Source organism: Harpia harpyja, chromosome Z (genome assembly GCF_026419915.1).
Source record: "Harpia harpyja isolate bHarHar1 chromosome Z, bHarHar1 primary haplotype, whole genome shotgun sequence".
NCBI classification, from domain to species: Eukaryota; Metazoa; Chordata; class Aves; order Accipitriformes; family Accipitridae; genus Harpia; species Harpia harpyja.
This window is the reverse complement of record NC_068969.1, coordinates 85,236,065-85,262,670: the sequence shown is the minus strand read 5'-3', so window position 1 is coordinate 85,262,670 and position 26,606 is coordinate 85,236,065. Positions and strand designations below refer to the sequence as shown.

Genomic DNA, 26,606 nt, shown 5'->3' with positions numbered 1-26,606 from the left:
ATTTTTTTCCTGTTTTGATAGTAATATAAAATGAACTTACAGAGGACCTAATTTGTATTAAGTCTAGGATGTACAGACTCAAGTATGAATGCAAAGAGTATAAAGACTACCAGAGGAGCTGTATGCATATGCAGAAACAGTAATTTAACCTCTAAACAGAGGTCATAAGCAGAGTAGGTGTACCCAGCACTTCAGGTTAAATGTGAGTAAGGGGGGAAGACCTCTTACCTTTGTGGAAGAATATGTGTATGTAAATGGGGATAAACTGACTATAAGGCTTGCACGTATTGTGGGAGGAGGGGGAGTGCGGGGAATAAAATGTTAATAAAAAAAGTTCCTAATAGTATGCCTGAAACAAATGATTAAGGTACTAGACAAACAACATTAAACCATTTCCAGAGCAGATAATACACTGTGGCATCCCTGGACCAAATTGGCTAAAAAATTTCCATTGGGCTTTTGAATGTCTGAAATAAGCTTTAGGCATAGATAATGTATTTTAGTCTTACAGAGGATCCTATACTTAAAAAGGAAAAGAAGGGATGAAAGCAATACAACAAATGAAAAACAAGGCACCCTGATAGTTTAGTTGCTATTTACTTGAATAAAAAGTGTTTTGGAGATTCAAACTGCATTTATACAGAGCTAAATAGTTAAATTAATTTGCAGTCACCTTGGCAAGTAGAAAAGTAATTTTGGAACATGGTACTGAAAATAGATGTTGGCAAGTACAAGAAAAACAATTTTCAGAAGAGTTGGGGCAGAAGTAGCTAGTGGAAATAGTAGCCAGTGCCATTCAGAATCAAATGCAGAACAGGAGGTTACCAGTATATGAAAGAGGATTTAACAGAAATTTATGCATTGATAGCACTCTGAAATAACCTCAGTTGTACTAATGTGCAGCCTTCATGGAGGAGACTGAGTGGTATAACAAATATATCTATCTAAAATTGAATATATATGTCATGCTAAGTAACACTACACAGTGTTAATATGCTTAGAATGTTTGAGATATATATATGTATAGATATATAAATGAGAAAGCCTTGCCTTAGGTTTTTCAATTTTTATATTAGAACATTGAACAGCTTGGCTGATTAATTCGATCTAGGTTGCTTCCATGGAGTAAACCTAACTTGTCTGACTCTGTAGAGGTTATTTTTACTAAAGGGAATGTAAAGAGGCTTCAGTGGGACAGGTTGTTATTTCTAACTCTGATACTGACTAGCTCTGTGTTGCTTTGAATGTTATATTTTAACATCTCCAGTCCTTGGCCTGACCTTTGTTAGAAAATGCAGATTCTTTGGGCCAGGGACTCTATTTTTATTTTCTTTTAAAGTGATGCTTAGCACATCAGTCCCCACAGAATTCACTTCTCTAACCAGTACTCTAATTACAACGATAATAAACATGCTCCAGTTAGCTGGAAGGAGATATTTTGAACCTGTAGTCATGAAATATTTTTATTGCTTAAAACACACTGACCTTGAATTAAATAAGATAATGCAAATTTTGCTTTTCAGTATTCATGTATTTGAGGCAAGCCTACAAGTTCATACTTAATAATCATGAAAATGGAAATCTCTGTGCACATATTTGATTTCTATGCATATATTCTGAATGCATGACTTCTGTGCTTCCAAACCAACATTTTATATTTTGTTGATATGCATATAATTTAAGATTTGTGTGAAAGAAATAAGTAGGAATCACAAGATGGTTAGATTATTTTTTTTACTCTAAAAGCAAACAACAGTGAAAGTTGCTAAGTAGCCTCTGTGCAGCTGAAGTCCCATGGAAGCTGGAAGAAAAAATGAAATGAGGGAGTTGCATCTGTGTAAAAAACTGGATAAAAATGCCTATGTTTGAAATAAAAGCATTAGGTATGGAAGTGTGTTACTATCTGATAAATTTTCCTCATCTTGATGCTTCTGTTTTGGTGTGTGCTTGCTAGTATTAATGATCATGATCAGATTTCTTTGAGGGATGGACTATTTGAGTACATTAGCATTACAATTTACCCCATTTGTTATTGTTTTCCAAAGGTAGCAAATGATCTCAGGGTCTATCTGTAATATTTTTTAGAATTTTTTACTTTCTTGGAGTGATGTAATAGCAAAATATCTAATGGACAATATTGTATGGAATCCTGAAATGCTTGTTAGAGGAACAGCCTAGCTAGCCTAGTGTAAAGGCTACCTCTTAAGATATGAATTAATTATTCAAGTAATGTAATTTGTGCATGGCAGATGAATGTTTACGAAAGCCATCCTACTTTGCTGTATGTTACTTTAAAAGTTTCCAAGCCAATGCTTGTGAAAATTTGATCTGAACACCATGGAAAAGAGTGAATATAGTGAGTGGATCAAAGAACATATCACTGAGCTTTTGGGCAAGTAAAAGTTCAAAACCAAAAAAAAAAAAAAATTAAAAATATCTGTTGCTGTGTTTTAAAACTGTTGCAATTTCAAATCTAGTGAGTTTTCTGTTTTCAGGTAAAATAACACATGCAAGGAATGTTCAAAATTACGCAGCCAGTTAAAGAACACTGGTATAACTACAGGCCTCTTTGAAATTCCTAATGGCTTTATTACCAACACTTTAGAATCTGCTGAGGAGTTTTTGTAGACTTTGGGCAATTCTGTGGTATTTGAAATAAAAGTGTTAACTTTACAATTGGTTAATCTGCACATAGCTTTAATCTTTAATTATGAGGTTTAAATCGTGTTAATACAAAACCTAGTATATCTAAATTAGTGCAAACTCTTACTATAATAGAGTTGTACCCTGCAGTTTGATGGGGAGTAAGTTAAACAGACTCTAAAATCTAAAGCTCTCTAAAATAGCTCTATTTTTTTCATTTTTCAGTAAGAAATAAAGTTATTTATACTGTTTACACCAAATAACATTTGGACAGGGGACTGTCAATCTTGTGTACGAATCTGTTTTTGTGTTTTTTTGTTTTTTGTTTTTTTTAAATTGAGGATAACAATTTTATATTGTGGAGTATGAAGTGTTTTTGAATTTTGAGGTTTTCTGATTATAAAATATTTGTCTGTTCTGTTATCATACATGTGTATGTTTGCACAGTTTCACATGATTGAATTGCTGTAGACTAATGAGTTGCTGCTTGTGAATTGAGGCAATACTATGCCCATTTTGAATGGTTTCTGCATTATCTAGGAGCACTTAACTTGGTCAGTTATTGTGAAACAGCTGGTAAGGAATCGTTCATGTGATCATCTGGGTGTATTTGACTGGTTCTTTTGATTTTTCCTGAATGTTTTGAATTGGTATTGCAACTGTTGATATCCTGTTTTTTATTTCTGAATTTAAAGGTTATCCCACCGAAGGAGTGGAAGCCAAGAAAACATTATAATGATATTGAAGATTTGGTGATTCCTGCTCCAATTCAGCAGATTGTCAGTGGCCAGTCGGGGCTCTTCATGCAGTACAACATTCAGAAAAAACCAATGACAGTGAAGGAGTTCAAGCAGCTGGCCTACAGTGACCAGTATGTATATGGGGGGGTCTTGCTTAGAATGACAAATATTTATTTGTTCCCATATTGTGGTTTCTTTGAATTGTACTAGGCAGCTGGTGTTTTTTTCACTTACTCAGTAGAGGTTTTCCTGTCTCCTAAGTTGTGGAAGGGTACCACAATATGAACATTGCTTGTGTTCCAGTTGTTGAAATCATCTGATACCAAGGCAGCAAGAAAGCATCTGACAAACCTGAGACATGATGCTTTCTGTCTACCTTTTTTTTTTGTTTTTCCTGTTCTAACAAATGCTTATGTTGAAAATAATGAAGATGATACAGACTTACATCTGAGTTTTGAGTACAGCTATTAATGTTTAATGTGTAACTTATTTTGGCCTAGATACTGGAATGGCCTATCACCATGTAATTTGGAAAAAAATCCAACATCTTTTTAACTCGCCTAGAACTTTTTGCATTAATCTAAGAGAACTCAACTGCACCTAGCAAATGTCTATGTTCTGGTTGTGGCAAGATGGATATTAAGAGAGGGGGGGAAAAGTCTGTGAAGGGCTAGGCGCTATACTAAAAAGTTTCAAATTGGTGGACATTCCAAGAAGAGGGCAGTGATTAGAAGGAATTCTTCCCCGTTCCTTTTGGCCACATAAAAAGAATAAATTCTACTTCAGCATTTCCTCAAAACTGACTGGAAACAGTTTCTGGAAGGTGAGTCAAAGGATCCTAGAGAGAAAAGGTATTTGAATATAATGAAGGAAGGTAACAATGCCCTAGTTTGAAGGAAAGTTTCCCTCATAAGTTAATTTAAGAAATTAAGAGGTAAGAAGAGAAGATCTTGTCCTGTTATCAAGATCAGGAAAAACTAGGACATGAAAAGCTTTTAAAGAGGCTCCTCAGCAAATGTTCCGTAATATCCATGCCATTGTAAAAGTGCAAAACTGATCTTTTTTCAGTTAAAAAGGATCAGTATGTTTCTGCCCATATATTATTTGTGAAAAATTGAGCTTATCACACTTAAAATTTTCTTCCTCTGGTAAACGGGAATGGGAACCTATTTTGTAGTTCTTAAAATTATTTGTTCAGTAACTGTTAGAGGGGAGAATAAAATACAAATCCTGTATGGGATCTGATGTAGTTTTCTGTGATACCTGTTTATATATGTTTATAGTTTACATTTGATTAAATGTGATAAAATGATAAACACTAATTTCTTAAAATAGTTTGATAATGCAAAAATACTGTGAAGATTTTAATATGTATCATGATGTTAAGTTTATTATATTCTTTATCATGGAAGATAATTTGGAAGTGTTTCTTATTTCAGTTTTCATGTTTTTTACTGAAATCAGTTTACAAGTTCATTTCACTGGTAAAGTTAAGAACAGTTGGGAGTACTTCCTATATATTACTAGCTGTAGGTCTTTCTAAATATTCATCATTGCTCTTGAGAAAATGTGTCATATAACCTCCTGTGACACTCAGTGCAGTCTATATTTCTTAAACTATTAAGTAGCTGAGAGCCCCTGTTCTCCCATAAAAATAATTTTGTTCCTTAATGAAGAAGACTTCTCTGTTAAAAACTCTTTTCCCGAGTATGGTGATGTTACTCATTTCCTTTAAGAAAGAGAGAAGGGTCATGAATGTCTAAATTGAAACATAGTTGCCTTTAAAAGGATTTGTGCCTTCAGTCTAATGCATTGCATGTTTTATTTGCTTGAGGATTCATAGTTCACCATTGAACCAAGGTGCTTCTCCACCTTGACCTGTGGGAAGTATGGGCATACCTGCATCCTGTAATCAAGATACTTGTGTTATGGTAACTGAGTTTATGTATCCATATTACTCAGTGACAAGCAGAAATACAGTCCGATTTCTGGAGCCATATCATGAGAAATAATTGAAGCAACTCCATTGCTGAGAATGCTTTGGTTAAGATGTGTTTTGCTAACTTGCTTGTCTCTGTTCTGTGTTATCACATGATGTAAACGTACCTGGTGTACTTGATTCTTGTATGTTTGGATTTTCTTTCCAGTAGTTCAAGTGTAGTAAGTTGGCAGTGCTAATATGAAACTTTACTTCTCAGAGTTGCAGTAATGGAGCAAGTTTTCTTTTCTGAAGACCTAAATATGGGAGAACAGAGGCCTAACAAAGGATCCTGAGGCAAAAGCTATTGATGGATGTTTTCTATGGTAGTGTGCTTGTGTTGTGTTCCCGCAAGATTTTAAATGAGGTTTGAGTAACCTTCCAACAGTATATACATAAGTATATTTATGCATATAAAAGTATGGTGCCCTGTGCTGCACTAAGGGAGTAAAAAGAGTAATTCCCTTAAATATTTTTTTTCACTGTATGGTAGAATTTTTGGTATCAACTGTTTGAAACATTACACCTTTCCTCAGAAGTTTTTTCTGGGGAATGAAAAAGAGAGGAAAGTACTGGTTTTGCCTGACAGGGCTGCTACTTGGCAGAATTAGTACATCTGAGGTGTTCTGAGACAGGCTTGTGCAGGACCTACCTCTGTGTCTCTGCAGAGCTGGTAGTGAGGCAGGAAAATAACAAATACTTGTCAATTAAGTGGCTTTTTCATTATGTCTTTTTTATGGAAGAGAAACAAAAGGGAGGGCCTCAGCCTGAGGACAGTCAGTAGATGTGCTGTTTAGCTGCTGAAGACTGAAGAAAATGTTACATAGGTAGGTGTATGACTTCAGTTACGGTAGCTGTCAGGTAGGACATTACATGCTGTGGTGAATCATGAAACTAAGAATTCAGGACAACTAATAATTCCTCTTTCAGTGAATTTGAAATGAAATGATCTCTTAGAATTAAGTTTGCAGGATCAGAGGCATAGTCCATTGTGAAGGTGGTTGTTGAAAGACTATGCTGAACCTTTGCCTACCTCTTCCTCTGCAGATACTGCACCCCAAGATACATAGATTATGAAGATCTGGAGCGTAAATACTGGAAGAACTTGACTTTTGTGGCACCAATTTATGGAGCAGATATCAATGGGAGCATTTATGATGAAGTATGCATAGCTTTTTATGAAGTTTCTCTCTTCCAGCCCTCATTTAAAGGGTACTATATTTGGAGGATACATTCTTGCTTTGTGACTGAGAATCTGTCTTTCCGTTGAAAACTTTGGGTTACTTACTTTAAAGACTCCCAAGCAAGGCTGAAATTAACCCTACATCTGCAAGAGTCAGACAGTTCTGTCCTTAGACAGTAGGATATTGCTACTTTTCCTCATCATACAACTCTTTCCTTTCTTCACTTTGAACGCTCCGGAACTTTGAGATTCCTTCCTATTTATTTATTTGTTTATTAACATTTCAGTATGCATGTTATCTGTGTACCTCTTTGGAAATCTAGTGATATTTAAATAACTTTAAAATTAAAAGATTAAATCCTTTATTTCTCTCTCACTGAGGAAAATTGATAGCTGTACTTTATACATGCCTGGAATGCCTGCAGTTTCCTGAAAATGTGCTTATACTTCCTGTGTACCTCTGAATTAAGAGAGATGAAATGGAAACTTCCTAAGTAAATGGATTTTGCTGGTTACTTGGCAAGATCTCCACGGATAAAAATGGACTCTTAACACAGATCTCATTATCTGAAGATTTACAGAATATCCATTGATATCAATTAGGCTATGTGAGTAGCTATAGGAACTAGATTTTGAAAGGATTATTTAAGTAATGAGACTAACAGAAGAAATATTAGCATTTCAAAAAAGATTTGAGGATTTAAAAAACACAGGGCAAACTTTTCTCTAAAAGAATCTACCATGTGTGGAGTTCTTGAGTTATTTCATGTTCTATGTAACTGCCTTCTCCAATCATTCAAAAAAAAAAAAAAAAGTAGGATTTCTCTGTGGCGGAGGGCCTGAGGCTCTGCTAATGTTTCATATGTCTTCATAGAAGACAAATTACTTGAAGACTCTGTTCAAAGATAAATACGGTCAGCCAAGGTGGCTTAAGGCAATTCAATTTTTGCACTAGGTTATGTGATCTTTGAAAGACAACTATAAATGTCCAATGGTCTATTGTTCAGAGAAAGCAGCAAGTCCAAATTCTTTTTTTGTGTCCAAACAGCTGTATAAAAATGATTTAGAAAATAATTGAAAATTCTGATTTGGGGTGTTTTGGTGAAGAGACATTCTAGATGGCTGTTGCTTTGTGGAGACCAAAATGGGGCACAGGAAAGCAGTGTTTCTTTCAAGAAACAGAAGCTTTCCCTTTTTCTTCGCTGATACTTTTTGTTTTCTTTAATGTTGGCAGGTAATGCCTTCTGGCGTAGCTTTTTACAAATGTAGACTTTGTTTTGATTGTGTTTTCTTTGGTCTTTAGTATCTTAAGGTTACTGTTGCATGAGCAGCCTTTCCAAAGAAAAGAGAATGCAGTAATATCTGATTTTGAAGTGCTAACTGGTCAGAGAGAAGGTCAGAGATTTCCTTCTCATGGAATTGCACTCTCATTAGGTTGGGAGGCTGAGGAAGGGAGGTCAACAAAGCAAAGGGTGAAGTGAGAACAGCAGCATTCAGCAATCCTAACTCAGATGTTAGTGTGAAGAAAGCACTGAAAGTTGCAGGCAGTGGCTATGATTAAATGGCTATTATTTAAAAATAAATAAATAACAAAGGAGAAATGTTAGTGAAAGGATTAGACACTGAGGAAAGAGTGTCAACAGACTGACCAGTAAATGTGACAGCCATGTCACAGCGTACAGCCCAGTGGGGTTTAGAGGAAAAGAAGGAAAAACCCTGGTACCAAACTGCTGGTGAGAAATTTATGGATGCCACTGATCAAAATGTTTTCTCTTAGAATATTTTTGCCGAAGTTAATTTTTGGCCAGCAGATGGTGTACTTGCACAACTAATCTTTTTCATGTTTTATGCTTGAAGACAGTGCTAAGAAAGGACCTTTTTGATTCTATTTGGAATTAGAGGTTGTTCTTATGTCTTCATTCAGTTTGCTTGAGGATTGTCATTATTTGGGGAAAGGAGATGAATACAAGTAGCTGACATTTTGGGCAACATACAGCGCAAAGGGGATGGTGGGATTAATTTGTCATAACAGCCCATTTGCGATAAACAAACCCAAATGCTTTTTACAAAATGCATTTTATAGAAAGCAGTGTGTTTATAGACGTTGCATTTAACAGAAAGGTAAATATCTGGCAGAATTCCAGATAGAAAAACACCTGGAACTTAGTGGAAGTGTGATGTATATGTGTACTTGGGCCATCAAAATTAGTGAGAAGTGCTGCTGTGCTGCAAGTCCATATTTTTTAGTTTTCAAGTTTACCAATTACATTTTATTTTCCACATGGTGGTGTTCAATTTTACATTGAGACATCTGTATCTGAAGCATGATGAAGCCTTAATTTTTACTATTTAGATTATTTAAAGAAACAATATTGTTATTTGTGGAATCCAGCACCTTGCTGGCACTGTGCCAGAGAGATCATAGGTCTTGTAGTATTGTTTGTTTTTCTTAGATCAGAGGATGGCAGATTCTGAGGGGTTTGGAAGATGAGGCAAAGTTATAAAGAGTTATAAAGCCTGTGTCATATGGAACAGCAAAAAAAAGAACAGGAACAAAGCTATAAATGCATGCTTTGAAACTTGACAACTACCATCAATGATTCAAAGTTTACCCTTGTGATATTTGGATTAGTGCAGAATATCTGTTGTGTATTTATAATGTATTTATGGTTGTTTGACAGTTTTGAACACAGGTTAAATCTTTATGAATAAGGAAATAACCTATGAGAACAAGTGTTCTGTACACTGCATAGAGCTTTATAGAAAATAAATTTAAGATAGTTGAATGTTTACTTGAAATATTATTCTGTGCTGTGTGCATTTTAATTGCTGTTACATTTAATTACAGTGCTTTGTAGGAGAATGACAATGCAGGTGACTCAAGAAAAAGCATTGCACTAAGGAACAGATTGTAAGGAACGTTATTTATATTAAGATTATAAACACTATAAGATATATGTTCAAGGTTCTGTCTTTTTGTTGTTATAAGGTCATCTGGACTTGAGTGAAAATTAATATTCCTGAAAGTGTTTATAATGTCAATAATAAAGCACCAGTCTCATTAGCTGCAGTCATTAAACTGATTCGTGAATTGATTATGAACACCTAAGAGTTATGATTGTTTAGGAAGTTTAATTGAGAAGTGATTATTTATTTTTTATTATGCTATTTCAAACAAGCTGTCTTCCTTATGAGTTATCATGAATGTAATGCCAACTTGAGCCAGCTTACACTGTGATTGACTAGCCTGTGAAACAGTTGCAAATAGTTACTGTTCCTGCCAGGAAGGGGAAGGAAGAACCTTATTTTGTTTCTGATATCATAACTTTATTAACTTTATTAACTTTTTATTAACTTCTCTGGCAATTGTACCTGTGAGTAAATTGAAGAGTGCGATTCACCTACTTTTTCTGTACAGTCTCTGTTCTGGTGAACTACTGTTAGGCCTTCCACTTCCATGCCACTCCCAACTGTTGTTTATATCAAACCACCAATCACTGAGGCTACAAATTAAGTTGTTTCCTTGTTGTATGAGATACAAGGAGCTCAAATTAACTTATTTTTTTGTTTTGTTTTATTAATTTGAAATTGTATTCGTATAGACAGATGGGGAGGACGTATGAAACCCTTACATGGACTGATCTAGCAACTAGGGAGGAAAAAATCTTCCTGGTTTCAAAGGAGGTTCCAAAGAAAAGTGACTGATTTGATGTTTATAATGGGTCATAAAACACATCTGACTTCAGTGCTGTCAATGCCATCTGCTATTCAGTAGAGAAAAGACAAGGTTTGAAAGAAGCGCATATAAATGTTGTCTTGCCTCTTTCTCACCACTTGCTTCAGCTCCTGTCTTGAAGATATCACCTCCCTTTTCCTTCTCTTAGTTTTATTCCCTCTGATAAGACAATTGCTAATGCCTCCCTTCTTCCATGTCTAATCTGTGGGGAGTGTATTTGGTTAGTAATACAAGAGTGATTGATTCAGTGGAGTTTGTAGGCTAACAGTTGGTTATTTTTGCTAAATTGTAGGTGCGTCTCTAATGTAATATTAACTCTAGCAACAGATGTACTCAAATTTCCTGCTGTATCCCTTGACAGAGCAACTAACTTCGTTTTAAAGCACTACCTTGACATTATATGTAGAGTTTGGATTTGACCATGAAATGAGTTAAGGATGGCATCTGAGTTGTAGCTTAACCTAAGGCTGCAGGAGAGCAGCAGGCATAAGCAATCCAAGAGTCTCTGGAGAGCATCAGTGACAACTTCCTGACCAAAGTTGTCTACTGGACCTTGTACTCACAAACGAGGAAGGACTTGTTGCAGATGTGAAGGTCAAAGGCAGTCTTGTCTGTAGTGACCATGAGATGGTGGGGTTCAGGATCTTAAGAGGGGGTGTCAAGACAGAAGGCAGGACCACAACCATGGCTTTCAGGAGAGCAGACTTTGGCTTCTTCAGTGATCTGCTTGGAAGAGTCCCATGGATAAGGCCCTGGAGGAAAGAAGGGCCCAAGAAAGCTGGTTGGTATTCACCTCCTCTAAGGTCAAGAGTGGTCCATCCTAATGAGCGGGAAGTCAGGCAATGCCAGGGATCTGCATGGATCAGCAAGAAACTTCTGATGAAACTCAAGCATAAAAAGGAGATACACAGGAGGTAGAAGCAGGGACATGTAACCTGGGAGGAATGTAGAGACACTGTCCAAGTATGCAGAAATGCAACTGGGAGCGTCAAAGCCTACCTGGAATTGAATCTCAGAGATGTCAAAGGCAACAAGAAGGACTTCTATAAGTGTGCTCCAGGGATCAGTACTGGGTCCAGTCCTGTTTAAAGTCTTCATTAATGATTTGGATGATGGGGCAGAGTTTGCAGACGATACAGAACTGGGAGGATCAGCTGATATGCTGGCAGGTCTTGCTGCCATCCAGAGGGACCTTGGCAGGCTGGAGGAACAGGCTGGCAGGAACTTCATGAAGCTGAACAAGGGGAAGTGCAAAGTGCTGCACCTGGCGAGGAGAAACCCCAGGTATATGGGGTACCTTCTGGTAGGCTGGAAAGCTGCTTACCAGAAAAGTCCTTTGGGGGTCCTGGGGGACACCAAGTTGAACATGAGCCAGCAATGTGTTAGTGCAGCAAAGGTGGCTAACAGTGTCCTGGGCTGCATTAGGAGGAGTGCTGTCAGCAGGTCAAGGGAGGTGATCCTTCCCTTTTATGTTCAGCACTGGTGAGGCTGCACCTGGAGTGCTGTGCCGAGAGATACAGAGCTACTGGAGAGAGCCTGCCGAAGGGCCCGTAAGACGTTGAAGGGACTGGAGCACCTCTCATATGAGGGAAGGCTGAGAGCATTGTGATGGTTCAGCCTAGGGAAGAGAAGGCTCAGGGGGACCTTGTCAATGTATATAAATACCTGCAGGGAGGGTGCAAAGAGGATGGAGCCAGGCTTTTATCAGCAGTGGCCAGTGACAGGACCAGAGGCAATGGGCACAAACTGAAACACAGGAGATTCCTCCTGAACATCAGGAAGTACTTTTTTTACTGTGAGGGTGACTGCCCTGGCACAGGTTGCCCAGAGAGATTGTGGATTTCTCCGTCCTTGCTGAGGTAGGCCTATAGTTTGTCTTTTGCAAAATACCATAAGTATATATCTTGTATGCCATCCTTTACAGTATTGTGTTGGGTTTGCAAGGCAAGGTTTTGGTAGCGGGAGGGCTACAGGGGAGGCTTCTGTGAGAAGCTGCTAGAAGCTTCCTCCACATCTGATAGAGCCAATGCCAGCCAGCTCCAAGACGGACCCACCGCTGGCCAAGGCCAAGCCCATCAGCGGGAGTGGTAGTGCCTCTGGGATAACAGATTTAAGAAGTGGGAAAAACCTGCTGCACAGCAGCAACTGCACCCAGAGAGAGTAGTGAGAGTATGTGAGAGAAACAACTCTGCAGGCACCCAGGTCAGTGAAGAAGGAGGGGGAGGAGGTGCTCCAGGCGCTGGAGCAGAGATTCCCCTGCAGCCCATGGTGAATACCATGGTGAGGCAGGCTGTCTCCCTGCAACCCATGGAGGTCCATGGTGGAGCAGATGTCCACCTGCAGCCCATGGAGGACCCCACGCTGGAGCAGGTGGATGCCCGGAGGAGGTTGTGACCCTGTGGGAAGCCCGTGCTGGAGCAGGCTCCTGGCAGGACCTGCGGTTCTGTGGAGAGAGGAGCCCACGGAGCTGGTTTTCTGGCAGGACTTGTGACCCTGCGGGGGACCTATGCTGGAGCAGTCTGTGAAGAACTGTAGCCCATTGGAAGGACTCACACTGGAGAATTTTGTGGAGAACTGTCTCCTGTGGGAGGAATCCCATGCTGGAGCAGGGGAAGAGTGTGAGGAGTCCTCCCCCTGAGGAGGAAGGAGCAGCAGAACTAATGTGTGATGAACTGACTGCAGTGTCCATTCACCGTCCCGCTGCGCCACTGCAGGGGGAGCAGGTAGAGAAAATTGGGAGTGAAGTTGGGCCCATGAAGAAGGGAGGGGTGGAGGGAAGGTGTTTTAAGATTCAGTTTTATGTCTCATTATCCTACTCTGATGTGATTGGTAATAAATTAAACTAATTTTCCCCAAGTCGAGTCTGTTTTGCCCATGATAGTAATTTCCCTGTCCTTATCTCGACTCACAAGATTTTCATTATATATTCTCTCCCCTGTCCAGCTGAGGAGGGGAAGTGACAGAGTGGCTTTGGTGCGCACCTGGCATCCAGCCAGGGTCAACTCACTACAAGCATGTGCAGGATGTCACTGGGTAGCTTAATGAGGGGACATGGACTCATAATTTTTTTTAAATGTAGAAAGTTCTGCATGTTTTAGCATGTGATTATGTGACCCACTTAGTGGATGAGGGAAAGGCTGTGGATGTTGTCTACCTGGACTTTACTAAAGCCTATGACACCATTTCCCACAGCATTCTCCTGGAGAAACTGGCTGCTCATGGCGTGGACGGGTGTACTCTTCACTGGGTTAAAAACTTGCTGGATGGCCAGGCCCAAAAAGTGGTGGTGAATGGAGTGAAATCCAGTTGGCGGCTGGTCACAAGTGGTGTTCCCCAGGGCTCAGTTTTGGGGCCAGTTCTGTTTAATATCTTTATCAGTGATCTGTATGGGGGGATTGAGTGCACCCTCAGTAAGTTTGCAGATGACACCAAGTTGGACAGGAGTGTTGATCTGCTGGAGGGTAGGAAGGCTCCACAGAGGGATCTGGACAGGCTGGATTGATGGGCCAAGGCCAATTGTATGAGGTTCAACAAGGCCAAGTGTTGGGTCCTGCACTTGGGTCACAACAACCCCATGCAGTGCTACAGGCTTGGGGAAGAGTGGCTGGAAAGCTGCCTGGCGGAAAAGGACCTGGGGGTGTTGGTTGACAGCCAGCTGAATATGAGCTAGCAGCGTGCCAAGAAGGCCAACGGCATCCTGGCTTATACTGGAAATAGTGTGGCCAGCAGGAGCAGGGAAGTGATCGTCCCTTTGTACTCAGCACTGGTGAGGCCGCATATTGAGGTCTGTGTTCAGTTTTGGGGCCCCTCACTACAGGAAAGACAATGAGGTGCTGGAGCTTGTCCAAAGAAGGGCAACCAGGTTGGTGAAGGGTTTAGAGGACAAGTCTTATGAGGAGCGGCTGAGGGAGCTGGGGTTGTTTAGCCTGGAGAAAAGGAGATGCAGGGGAGACCTTATCGCCCTCTACAACTACCCGAAAGGAGGTTGTAGTGAGGTGGGTGTTGGTCTCTTCTCTCAAGTAACAAGTGACAGGACAAGAGGAAATGGTGTCAAATTGCAGTAGGGGAGGTTTAGATTGGATATTAGGAAAAATTTCTTCTTCACTGAAAAGGTTGTCAAGCATTGGAACAGGCTGCCCAGGGAAGTGGTTGAGTCACCATCCCTGGGGGTATTTAAAAGATGCGTAGATGTGGTGCTTAAGGACATGGTTTAGTGGTGGACTCAGCAGTGCTAGGTTAACAGTTGGACTTGATGATCCTAAGGGTCTTTTCCAACCTAAATGATTCTATTATTCTGTCAGATGTCCTTTCTCTATGATCTCCTCATAGTTGAGATCAATGTGAGCATTCCTTCACGTACATGTTTGGTTCTAGTGTGCATTTCTGAAGAGAATCTACTTGCTTCTGGTTTTTTTTCCACCCTTTGAAAGGGTGCTGCAAAGCAATGGTTATATCTGAAAAGATACTGAGAAGAAAAAACAGATCAAATGAGGGTGATTGTATTTTCTAACCTGTGTGCTTATGGTGCAGAGATTCTGTTCATAGCATTTTTCTGTCTCTATTTTATGCACTTTGAGGAAGCAATAAAAACCTGGAGGGTTTTTTATTACATTTATTGTTGTGAGTGGGTGGGTGTGTGGAGAGAGGACTGGGTGACAAAGCACAGATTTTTCTGTATGTTTCTTCTGCTCCTTTTCACTGTGTCTCTTAATTAGTTTTTTTACTCTTCTTTGTTATTTGAGCTGTTACAGTCACTCATAGGGGCTTTTTAGTCCTAGTTGTAGAACAGATGTCTTGTTTGACAGGTTAATATTGAAATGAATCCATAAGATAATCACAGGAAAAATTAAAGACTGAAAAAGGATGTGTGTATTAATGTATACATACCGAAATCATGTTCATAAAAATGGAATACATCACACTGTTGGCTGATTTGTTTAAGTAAAGTGCAAAGGTTAGTATCATGTCACTATTCTAAGTACTTTAAAAAAAAGGAAATGAATGAAAAATAATTTCATTTGGAGCCTACTTTATCTGCAAAGAGGTTAGTGCTTACAACCTTGAGGTTTACTTTTTAATGGTATGCTGAAAGCTACATTTCATTTTGTGTCTTTGAGAATAGAATGGGTCAGCTCCTTCTAAACTGTGCAAGTGTTCAGATATTTGAGAGCTGCTTGTGAAGTGTCCCATTTTATCTCCACATTGCAATAAAAGCTGGTTCAAAGGCTGTTAAAAGAGTCATAAAACCTCTTGATAGTAATTTACAGGAAGTTCGAATCACTTTCAAAATTAGTGAAGACTGGAATAGTCGTCTTCCATATAAACTACTATGTACCTTACAATACTTCTCTGAAGAAATACCAGGTAAGTCTAACGTGTGTAGCAATGACAATAGATGGTGAGATGTTTCAAGCCTGTATTTGTTATAGTAAAGAAAGAAAAATACGTTATTTTTTCATCTTTTTTCCTGATGTTGGATAGTGTGGTACAGTTGTCAAAGATGACAGGTATTCTTTAAAGAATTTGCTATCAAAAATGTGGAAAAATAGAAATATTTCTGTTACACATTCCTTTGAAATTGTTAAATATTCTGATACAGAATGTGATATTCTGAGCAGAATAAATATTTGATATTTTCCTAAGATTGAATAGATTATAATGTCTAAATGGGTTTTTGTATTAGTAGGAAACTAGCAGCTATTCCTGATAGTCAAGTAATATGTGTGCTGGTGTTCTAATACTGGTTATTAAATATAGCACACCCTGCTAACATATACATTAATTTTGAGAATTATTGTTATGTATTGACCTGTTAAACTGCTCTTTTGTAGCTTCTATGATTTTTCTAGTGTGCATTGCAACTGTAAAGTTTAAAAACAGTTATGCAACTATTGGAAAAGTTAGAATGGATGTTTTACTGAAAAATTCATCTAAGCATTTTACTCAATGTTTTGGAATATTAAAAAAGATATATCTGTGAGGGGAAAGTAACAGCTTTAACAATAATCTGTAATAATTACTTGTAACAATCTAGGCATAAATATAAAACTGATTTTTTTTTTTTTTAAGTTCAAGGAATGTAGGAAGAGTTAAAATGAGTCAGCATGATTTTAGCGTTTCAGCCGGTTTCAGAGAACATTTCCTTTTGAGCTAAGACTACTTTTCCAAAATAGTCTTTAGGAAATGGAAATAGCTCATGAACCTTGAGTGTAGAGCTTATGGGTTGTGTATTTTGTATGTTTGGTATTTTGAAGCAAGCTTTTTCTCCTAGGATTGTTCTTCATGGGAGGATTTGCTTTTGTTTTAGAGACAAACCACTAGCAGTTTGCTTGGTGACTAGTTGTGACTTGACTTAAGAGAAAGTGAAAAGATGTGGCGTTAAAAAAATAAAAAGATAATTTATTCTCTTAACTGTCTGTCACTTAATTCTTAGTAAGAGAAGAGTAAGATTTCAGGATGTTATGGTTGCTAAGAGCTTACATGGATTAAAGAGGGTGACTGGATGAATAAATTGGTAAAAAGCCCATGGGGTACTGTTAAGTAGAAGGGTAACACTTCTGGCTGGAGAAACCTTCAGTCTGCAAATTGGTGCAGGCTGGAAGGGTGTTCTGGGGAAATACTGCTTTGCTTACACTGTTTCTTGTCTGCTTTTGGCTACTGTTAGAAAGAGTATACTGCCTAGACTAACAGTTGATTTTTATCTGGTGTATTTATTGTTGTCTTCTAACCCGGTATGTGTTTCTGTGCCTACATGGTTGAGTCATTGCTCTTACTTTGCTGTATTAATTTTTTTCTCCAAATTCTGCACAATTTGTGAACAAAGATAAATCTTATGTGGTTTGAAAGAAATAAAGTCTGTAAATTAATTTGAGGAATAATTAGTTAAAATTGTTTCTTCAAACAAATTTTATATTTTGCAGCTCTACTACCTTGCTGATGATTATGATTTTTAGATTTGGAAGGTGCAAATTTGACCAGCATCTACTTTTTGACTTCATATTGGTGTTTAGTTTTTTTTTCTTTGATAATGGTCATCATATTAATTTTTTTTTTTTTTTTTTTTAATTTTTAAATTTCAAGTGCCTTTATGTCACACAAATGCATCAAAGCCAAAGCTTCCAATTTCAAAAAAAGACAAAAATTGCTGTCTGGAAGGAACTCATTCTGTAAGATTCCTTTACTGCTTTGTAAAAGTCCCAGATAACTTACAGATAGTTTTTCTTACTAAGTGAAACAGTCGTAGCAGGCAGTCAGAAGTGCTTGTTCAATGAGAAGGTTGAACTTCATACAGAAGTTACCATCTTGTATATCAATTCTAGTTGCTGTATATGTAACGTGCTTGATGTAAAATGTCAAAAAAACAAGGAAATGAAATCTGAGAGTATTAAATGTTCATTACTTCTTGCTGTAACCTGTGTTTTTACTTCACCACCTGCCCAACTATTGAATGTCACCATGTTTCTTAGTCTTAATCAGCTGCATCAGGACTGCAGTCTGCCATCAATTTGTTACCCAAATTTGAGTAAGATTACGAGAACCATGTAGAGTTCAGTGATGGGGGTTACAGAGCAGGTCATGGTTAAGGGCGTGTTTAGGGGCTGTCTTCCCAATAAAGAAAATTGTGTGAATTGAGCTTGTAATAGTTTTGATTGTATTTCTTGTTTTTCTGACTGTTTGAGCACCAGCTAATATCTTCCCTGCAGGTGCTAATAATTGCTGTTGTAATGAAGTCTAATCTCTTCAGTTTTGTAGCTTTGATCTGGGTTGTACTGACTCTTACATTACCTGAAATTAGAATTGCACTTTGTTGTACTTCAGATTCATCCACAAAAACTACATGCACGGCTTTCTGAATGTCTTTTAATATACAAATTTTATAGGCAATAATGTAAGGAAACAGCTGAAATCCCATGAAATCAATAGATTTCTTTTGTGGTATATTTCTTATGCAGTACATCATTATGGTTAGAAATACCTTTGAAGTGATGTAATGTTTTTAGGTTTTATACTTTTCAGAGAAATGGTAAATTTACCCATGTAAATTAAACTTTTAAATAATTTTTAATACTATTTAGTATTACTTCGTGAGTAATTAAAAAGCATAGATAGGCCCAGTGAAACTTAGTGGCTTCTAGCTATGAACTCATCAAAGATTTTGTTTACAGCTATTATTTGTATTCTGTATGGTGTTTCATCCCATGTTCGATTTGATGTATTAAGTGTTAAGCAGATATGAACTTCTTTGTGTTCTCTTCTCTGAACATCTCAAGCTTAGAACCTGATCTAAATCTTACTAAAGTCAAGAGAATTTTTCTCTGGATAGCTTCAACTGTCTTCTAAAGTGCTTACAAATTTGTATTAATATACAGCCTTTTGAAGGGCTAGGTCAGGTGTGTATCTTTTGACTGAGAGTATTATATAAAATTGCATTACTTTATAAATCTTCTAATACATTTATTATGTATCTTTTTTAGGGTATCGAGGAATGGAATATTGCCCATCTTAATACAATATTAGATGTTGTAGGAGAAGAGTGTGGAATTTCTATTGAGGGTGTAAATACACCATATCTATATTTTGGCATGTGGAAAACAACATTTGCATGGCACACTGAAGACATGGATCTCTACAGTATTAATTATCTCCATTTTGGGGAGCCGAAGTCATGGCAAGTTTAAATTTTTATGAAAGATTATTTCATTTATCTGTTTGTTTCAGCTGACTAAACCACACAGATGGGGTATGTTTGCTTCACAGTGATAAGCTTTACTGAAAAGCTATACTGGTAGTTTTGTGGTTTTTTTTAAGCTGAGAATGCTGTGAAATATGTGAGATTTGTGATGTAAAGAACATCTCAGTAATGAATCCTTTTATTTTAAAGGAAAAGACTAATAAGTACATCAGGCTTATTTGAGTTCAACAGAAGAAGATTGTAATGATTCAATATGAGAAGTTTAATGAGTTGGGAACCCCAAGACTATTTGAGGGAGCTTCTGTAAGGCCTCTTTCAAATCAGTTTCTTTGGTTCAGTTGTCCTTTGGAACTGCCTAACATGTTTTGTATTAAATGTGCATTTAATTGCTTTTTTGAATCAGAGTCATATTCTCTAATGTTAACTCAGTAGGCCCAGTAGGAGATAAGATTAAGTGTTAAAGGTACTTCCTAAATATGAAGCTTCTGCTATCCTTTCTCAATAATCTTAGATTTTTGATTGAACAGCCTTAATATAGAGACAAGTAGTTTTAATGTTGTACATATAGATTTGCTTAGTTTGGTTTCTGGCAGTTTCTAGTCATCCAGCCTTAGATGGAATATTCTGTAGCTGGTAATTCCATAAAACATTATTGGTTATTTTTATACCCATACAAAAGACGAAGACCTGTGCAACATCAGATATTTCAACTAAGAAGGTGGTAAATTGGTCAGCTGCTGGTTCTTAGGTCATTGCCTTATGTTTACCTGCTTTTCTTGTATAATGGATCGCTTGCATTTAGACAGAGAAGATAAACACCACCTGTTGTAGTAATGCAAGTCTATGTTTTGAATTGAATAATTATATATTTTTGAAATTGCTGCTTTGATAGAATTAGACATAATAAGAAAGTCGTCTCAGCCGTAAGAAGGATATCTTTGTTAAAAATGGATGTAAAGATAGGTAATTCCAAAATGTTCTAAGATGATAGGACAAATTTAAATAAAACAATGATTGCATAAAAATTATTTTGGATTCTTAGGAATTTTAAAAGTGCTATTTAAAGAAAAAAGTCGCTGCATATTGTAAAATTCCAAGTAGCAGAGACATCTACTTAGATCCTGAAGTCCTTAGGGAAGCTAAGAAAACTTTTTTTCTTTAAGTATTTTGAAGAAGGTATGAGTTGATAATATGATAAATACTTTTCTAGTTTACAGATACTTGTTTACACTTCTGAATGAACAAAATCATTAAACACTGACCACTTCATCTTTTGAAGAAATAGCCGTGGATACGACTTCATTTTCTGGACCACATTGGCCCATATTGTTAAGAAATGCAGTGCCAAAAAAACGTTGAATGAAAGACAGTTGAAGATTTATTTGTTGTTACACATGTGCTTTTACTGGAGGAATGCTGCAATAATTTATGCTAATGCTGTTCCTATGTCCGTAAAATGTATCTCGTGTTAATGTAATATTAGTATAATATTTTCTTCAAAAAAGTGGAGGATGAGTTGAATCTTAGCATACAGATAGTAAAGATCTTGTCTGCTCTTAAAAAATTTAAACTGTTGACAAGTGCTTCCTGAGTGAAATCAAATACCTTGGCATGTACAGTAGTAATACATGTTTTTTAATTTTACTGGGTACACATGTAGTTCTTCAAGACAGCCACAGTGGTCTTATGGAGAACTGAAAAATACTTTATTAAGAAGCACTATAGGCAGCATATTTTGTCTGAATTGTAAGAAGACAACCACTTCCACCTGAGAGGCGTGATAAGAACTTGTAGGCAGCAGTTAAATCTGACTGCTGTGACAGTCTTTATGGAATTTGAAACTTTCTCCAGTGTTTAGGCATAGATTAACCTCCATTTCTTATTACACTCTGTGCAGTTTCACTTCCAAGAGGCATGCAAAGAAGTTTACAGTTTTATATTATGTATACTGATTCCTCCGTTGACTGCCTCATATGAAAGTCAGGAAGAGTGTCTGATAGCTATTTGCAAAATGAGGACTATGGCTGTTTGTGTGTTTATGTATGTATATATTTGTGTAATACATGTGTTTGCTTTATAGATGATTTTTTGCTTGCAAAAAAATGCTAAAGAGTGGAAATAATTTGAAGGAGAAAAAGGAATTAAGAAAACTTAACTCTGAAGCAGAACAATATGAGGGGAGAAGAGAGTGCAATATGAAGAGGAAAGATTTGCTGGAAAGGGGAATAGAGTCTATTAAAATTACTTGCTATGAGGCAGAATCTTTACTGCAACTTTTCCTTTGCATTTTATTCTTATTGGAGAGAAATCTTGGAGATGGTACCTCATTTTACATCACAGTTTCTTAGAAAAAAAAGTCTTATTGCCAAGAAGAACCATTGATGTGATTGATGATTTGCTTAATTTATTAATTCGGTTTGTTCTTGGTATGTTTGATAATGGTATCTGTGAACTGCTTATTAGTATTAAAAATTTATTCCCTCTGCCATTTGTAGTTAAATATTTTCTTCTATTGTAATTATTATTTCAGGGGTATAGGCCCTGACTAAAGAGAATTTATTTTTGTTTTGTGTAATAATTTGAGGAATTTTGTCATGTTGTTAAAGTATTGAACTGCTGTTGGAAGTTAATGCCTAGCATAAACCAGGTTTTTGTTAATAGTACAGATGTTAGACTTTTAGTATTTGTATTAGATCCATGGGTAAAATATAGATAATGCTTCAATTTACAATATAAATTTACAAATAAAAGATGTGAATAAGATATTTAATATTTTGGAAAATAATTCTGGGTTTATTAAGTATCTGAAAGCAGTGCTTACTCTTTGTGCTGTTTACCTGACTCATGAAAACCAGTGGTGTTGATAGGAATTTTTTTAAGTGTTAAGATGATGTAAATCTTTTTGAAGAATATTAATAATGAATATGTGAAATTGTTTATTAAACAGGCCCAAAGTGATCATTTTCATGTCATTATGGATATTTCAAATATAATAATAATTGGACTAATTTATTCTTATTTTATAATTTTAGAGAAAAGGAGTTAAGATATGTGGAGAATATATTTAATATTTTACTTTAGAAAGTAATATTTTTTAAAAATTGTGCTCAGTTTGCTCACCTTTTATATCTGATGGTGGAGGTCTGAATTCTTTTCTGTATAAAGAATTGGAGTTTTTACTTTCTGTTGAAAGGGACACAGTGTAATCTTCCAGTATAATACAAACATAATTTACATGTCACAGAAAACATCACAAACTGATATTCCATCTGGTCTTCACTTCCTAGCTCTTCTGAAGACTGGAAGTGACAAAGAATACATTAAGTTAAAAAACCTTCCTGTTTAGTAATGTGTTTTATAAATCATAAAATGCCTTGCCAGGTTGGTCAGTCATAAAATAAAGAGGAATATATACTACAGAAAGAGAAGGTGATTCTGTCTTTGTGATAATGTCAAGAAAAAGAGACCAGACTGTTGGAGAGAGAACGCTTAGACAGCCAAAATTAAATAGATCAGGAGGGTGAGATTGGACCTGGCAGTTTATTTAGGTTGTAAGAGGAGTAGAGTGAAATGCATCTATGGTGAAATTCAAAACAAAACAGGTGATTTAGGTTCAGGAATTCTTTTTCAGGAGTTCAGTGCAAATCTGATCTCCAGATTGCCTGAAATTTTTGCCATGGGCAACTTTACTCTTACCTCTTGATTGCCATGGCTAGAACCTTATTTTATGGATTTGCTGGTGTAGAATGTGTACCAATACCTGTTCATCTTCCTTTATGAAGTGGAAAAATGAGGAAAGATAGTTACACAGTGGGGGTTGTGGAATTCTTTAAAACATGATTTCATGTGAAGGTTTTCAGAGAATCCCAGTAGCATAGGCAATAGTAATAGGGTTATGAGTACGGTGGGATAAAAATGGGTGGTGTTTTAATATTAGTTTTAGACAAAATTTACAGACAAAAAAGATGAAGAAGGGAAAGCATACTCGGACTGACGCTAACATTGTATGATTTAAGAACAAATATGGCAATAAAGTAAATGGGTTAAAAGAGACTCAGCTAGGCCCTGACAGGGTCTTCTGGGGTAGCATTAATAGGACTTTCAGTGTGATCAGCAGTTGACAAAGACTGGTCAAAATTTGGCTGGGTGATGCAGAGCTCAGCATGAGTGGAAGAGTCTTGCTACCTTTGCACAAGTTATGTATACCATTGACAGAACTGACATGAACTGAGAACAGAACTAAGAAGTTACTGACAGAACTAAGAAGTTTCCTAGTTATGTTCTATGTCTAGGAAAAATAACAGATACAGAAAATTACAATGAAGTGCAAACTTTTAGTGTGAAAAATGGGAGTAATGTATAAAACGTCCATGAGAGGTGGAGAGACAGTTATGCTCAAATTAAGAGAGGAGAGGATTAGCCACACTTCTTGCTGAAAATGATCAGAAAAGTTAGAAATAAGAATATTAGTAGTTACAGCAGTGAATATAATAAGAATAGGAATTCTAATTGTAAAAAAGTAGCTATAATCAAAGACTATAGTGGTTTGTCAGCAGTCTTGAAAGGGTTATCGTTGTGCTTGAAACTGAGCAATCATTTGGTAGTTAGAATGTTCTCCATAAAGTGGGAGAACTTTGCTTAGTAAGACATGGGAATTAAAAGAAAAGGAGATATTTTTTTATTTTAACACCCCCCCCCCTTCCCGCTGGAAGATGATTTTTTTTCCTTGAAGTATTTAGATTAAGTAGGGAAATTTTTTAGGTGGTAACAGACCTTGAAATTTCCGATCTCAAAACAGCAAATGTATTAACTTCCTAAATTAAGTTTATGAGATTTCAGTTTGTTTATATTTTTAAAATTTATTTATCATGTTTATATATAATAACTATTAAACACCTAAATAGATAGTAGAGCAAATTAGCGTTGCTTACAGAAAGTGACATGGGATTCTGAGCCCAGTGTCTGGAATTAGATAGACAGCATTATTTTGATATAACGTGGAGGCTGCGAATTCTCTGTTATCAACTGTGAAACCAATGAATTGGGTTCATTGTAAAAAAGTTGCTGTTGTAAGTTTAGTTGTAACAAAAGTTTGTGGGTTTGCAGCTTTGGAATTTTTAAAGTACTAATTAGCAAGAAAAATCATCAGCTGTTGTTCCCCTGTCAATATATAACATGGGCTTCAGAGAAGTAGTTTGATTAAGTATTTAGCATCACATGTAATTAGCTTGCAGCTGAGGGGGGTATCCATTATCTGTGCATGTACCTGGCTTAGGAAGAATGGAACTCAATGTTTCACATTCTGTTTCTTGTCACCGAGATGAGAATAAGTGGGTGAAAACAAGAGGCTGCTTGTCTGATGACCATCTTGCTTGCCTGGTTACTTTTTGCACAGTAAAGCAATGATTCCTTGTTTTTGATGTGGTTTTTTTGTCCATACTTTGAATAATACTGTTGTAAAAGTCACCCCACTTGTAAACATACCACTTAACTGAGCACCTGACAAGGATCACCAGTTTTCCTTCCATCTATAGTCATCATGATACAATGCATGTGTTAAAATTAAGTGGATTCAAATCCAGTTTCAAATTTGTCTACTGCCTACACTTAAGAAATTCTACAGTACTGAATAACCAATTACCCTGTTGCACAAAAAGCAATACAAATGACACAACAATCCAACCCACTTGTTGTATTTGGAAGGTGCAATCTGTAAAATGCAGCATTGAAGAGGTGGGGTCTGTAAAGTCACAGGAAAGATAATACTGACTAATGTTTTTGAATACATGGAAATTTCTATGTTAGGCTTTACATTTATTTTATTGATGATGTTAACTGTCAGTCAAGATGGACTTCTACAAATGGAGAGAAACAAAATCCATTTTTGTAAGACAGTGAAATTCTGATTAAAACTGCAAACACTGAGCAGAGTCAAGCTGAGTCTCTTTTTGTTTAATACCATTTGGAGTGGATTGTAGGTAGGCATCAGAGCACTGATTTATGTGGTGGGTCTTGCTTCTGTGCAGCAGTTTCAGTTGTAATAGCATAAAATTTTGTGTGTGCAAATAAGAGCTTGAGATAGGGGGATGTTTATTTCTTGAGCAATATGAGGGGCCTAGGGTCATTCACTTGTTTTTCTGAGTGAGTTGTCAGGGCAGATGAATGAAATCTGTTCACAGTGCAGTAAAAGAAAAAAGCTGTATGTTGACTTAGTTTGAAGATGTGGATTTGGACTATCTTGTACAGCTGAATATGCATTTTCTCCTTTTCTGAACCATTTTTTTTATAGAGAAGAAACAATCCAATGCTATTGCAACATTAAATGGAAACAAAAGCCTATTATATCACATATTGAAGCAGTTAAAGTCAATAATAAAGCCTAATTAATACATACATTATATCTACGAAGTGCAGTAAATATGTGAATAACAAAGTGTTCAGAAAAGCAGAATGAAATTACAGCTTTTCAAGAATCTTAAATTTTTTAGCTGCAATAAACATTAAAAATAACATGAGGTTAATTTCAGTTCTTTTATATTGTTACTGACTTGTTGCAGGTAGCATATGGAATCTTTAAAAAATAATTTATTGTAAGAACAGAGTGATTCCAAGATATGTACAATTCTTTAACTTAAAGAAAGTGTATTTCTTAAATAATTTTTTAACTCTACAAACACAAGTAACCCTTTCATTCTACAGCATTGGCTATGGGAAAAAATAGAGGTGTTTAATGCTCATATTCTTCTATTGAACTCTTGTGTTTTGTGAAGCACAATCTAATTCAAAGAAATTAAACCTGTATAAAATACTTATTTTATGTGTTTTTGTTTCATTTGGAAAATGAAAGTATATTTGTCTTTTTTAACTGAAGTGGTGTAATCATATCAAATATTGTCCGTATGCATGATTTTTAATAGTGAATATAACATTCTTGAACTACATAAAATGTTTAAACTAGAATTAAGCTAAAAATTTTGTTTCAAAAAAACCCCTCTGTATTTATTCCTCAGAAATTGTATATTTTTTCTCTACAATTTTTCAGTCTTTAATCTTTTTGACTTCTGTATTTTTAGATATTTATCATATGTGAATCATGGCTTTTGTAATAATTATGTCTTTAAGCATTTCATTCTTTTCTTTATGTGAATTTTAGGTATGCTGTTCCTCCAGAGCATGGGAAACGGCTTGAAAGATTAGCTCAAGGTAATATTTCCAATATTTCCATACGTGAGATGTTTGAAGGACGAACCTCCAGCAAAGTGAAAAACACTGTCCTTGACTCACCTACTGTGTTTTATTACTTAATGTTGTGTGACTTTTATCTGTCTATGGTTTGATTGCAAACAAGGAACACTTTCTAGTACTCTGAGGAAATTTGTAAGAAACCAATAATCTTTCTTTTTCCTCTTAGAACTTTATTTTGTACTGGCATTTTTAGCTTGGTGGAACTTATGAAAATGAGGCTTAGTATTTTGTTGTTCATTAGATTTTCAGTGCTAGTATTTTCGTCTCCTCTTGCCTTGCATTTTCTTGTCATAGCTTCTCTTCATCTGTAGCTTTTGAATCGTAACTTCTTAGCCAAATTTGATACAAAGATAGAAATATTGAAGACAGCCAAGTCTCCAGAAGTTTCC

The 26,606-nt window shown here is 36.5% G+C and overlaps 1 protein-coding gene across 10 annotated transcripts in view; it reads left to right on the top strand.

Moving 5' to 3' along the window:
• Positions 1-26,606, top strand: part of KDM4C (lysine demethylase 4C) — a 279,669-nt gene that overhangs the window by 18,991 nt on the left and 234,072 nt on the right. For 6 of the 10 annotated variants that reach the window (XR_008233386.1, XM_052776209.1, XM_052776206.1 and 3 more), the window contains 4 exons: positions 3,339-3,514; positions 6,409-6,523; positions 18,755-18,948; positions 26,126-26,175. Coding sequence is in view for 7 of the 10 variants with exons in the window: in XM_052776209.1 (XP_052632169.1) it covers positions 3,339-3,514; positions 6,409-6,523; positions 18,755-18,948; positions 26,126-26,175 (535 nt within the window). In the remaining 3 variants the exon portion in view is untranslated. Of the gene's footprint in view, positions 1-3,338; positions 3,515-6,408; positions 6,574-6,925; positions 9,609-10,146; positions 10,332-18,754; positions 18,949-20,182; positions 22,180-26,125; positions 26,176-26,606 lie in introns of those variants that run through there. The other 4 variants (XR_008233387.1, XR_008233388.1, XM_052776212.1 and 1 more) reach the window with 4 other exon arrangements.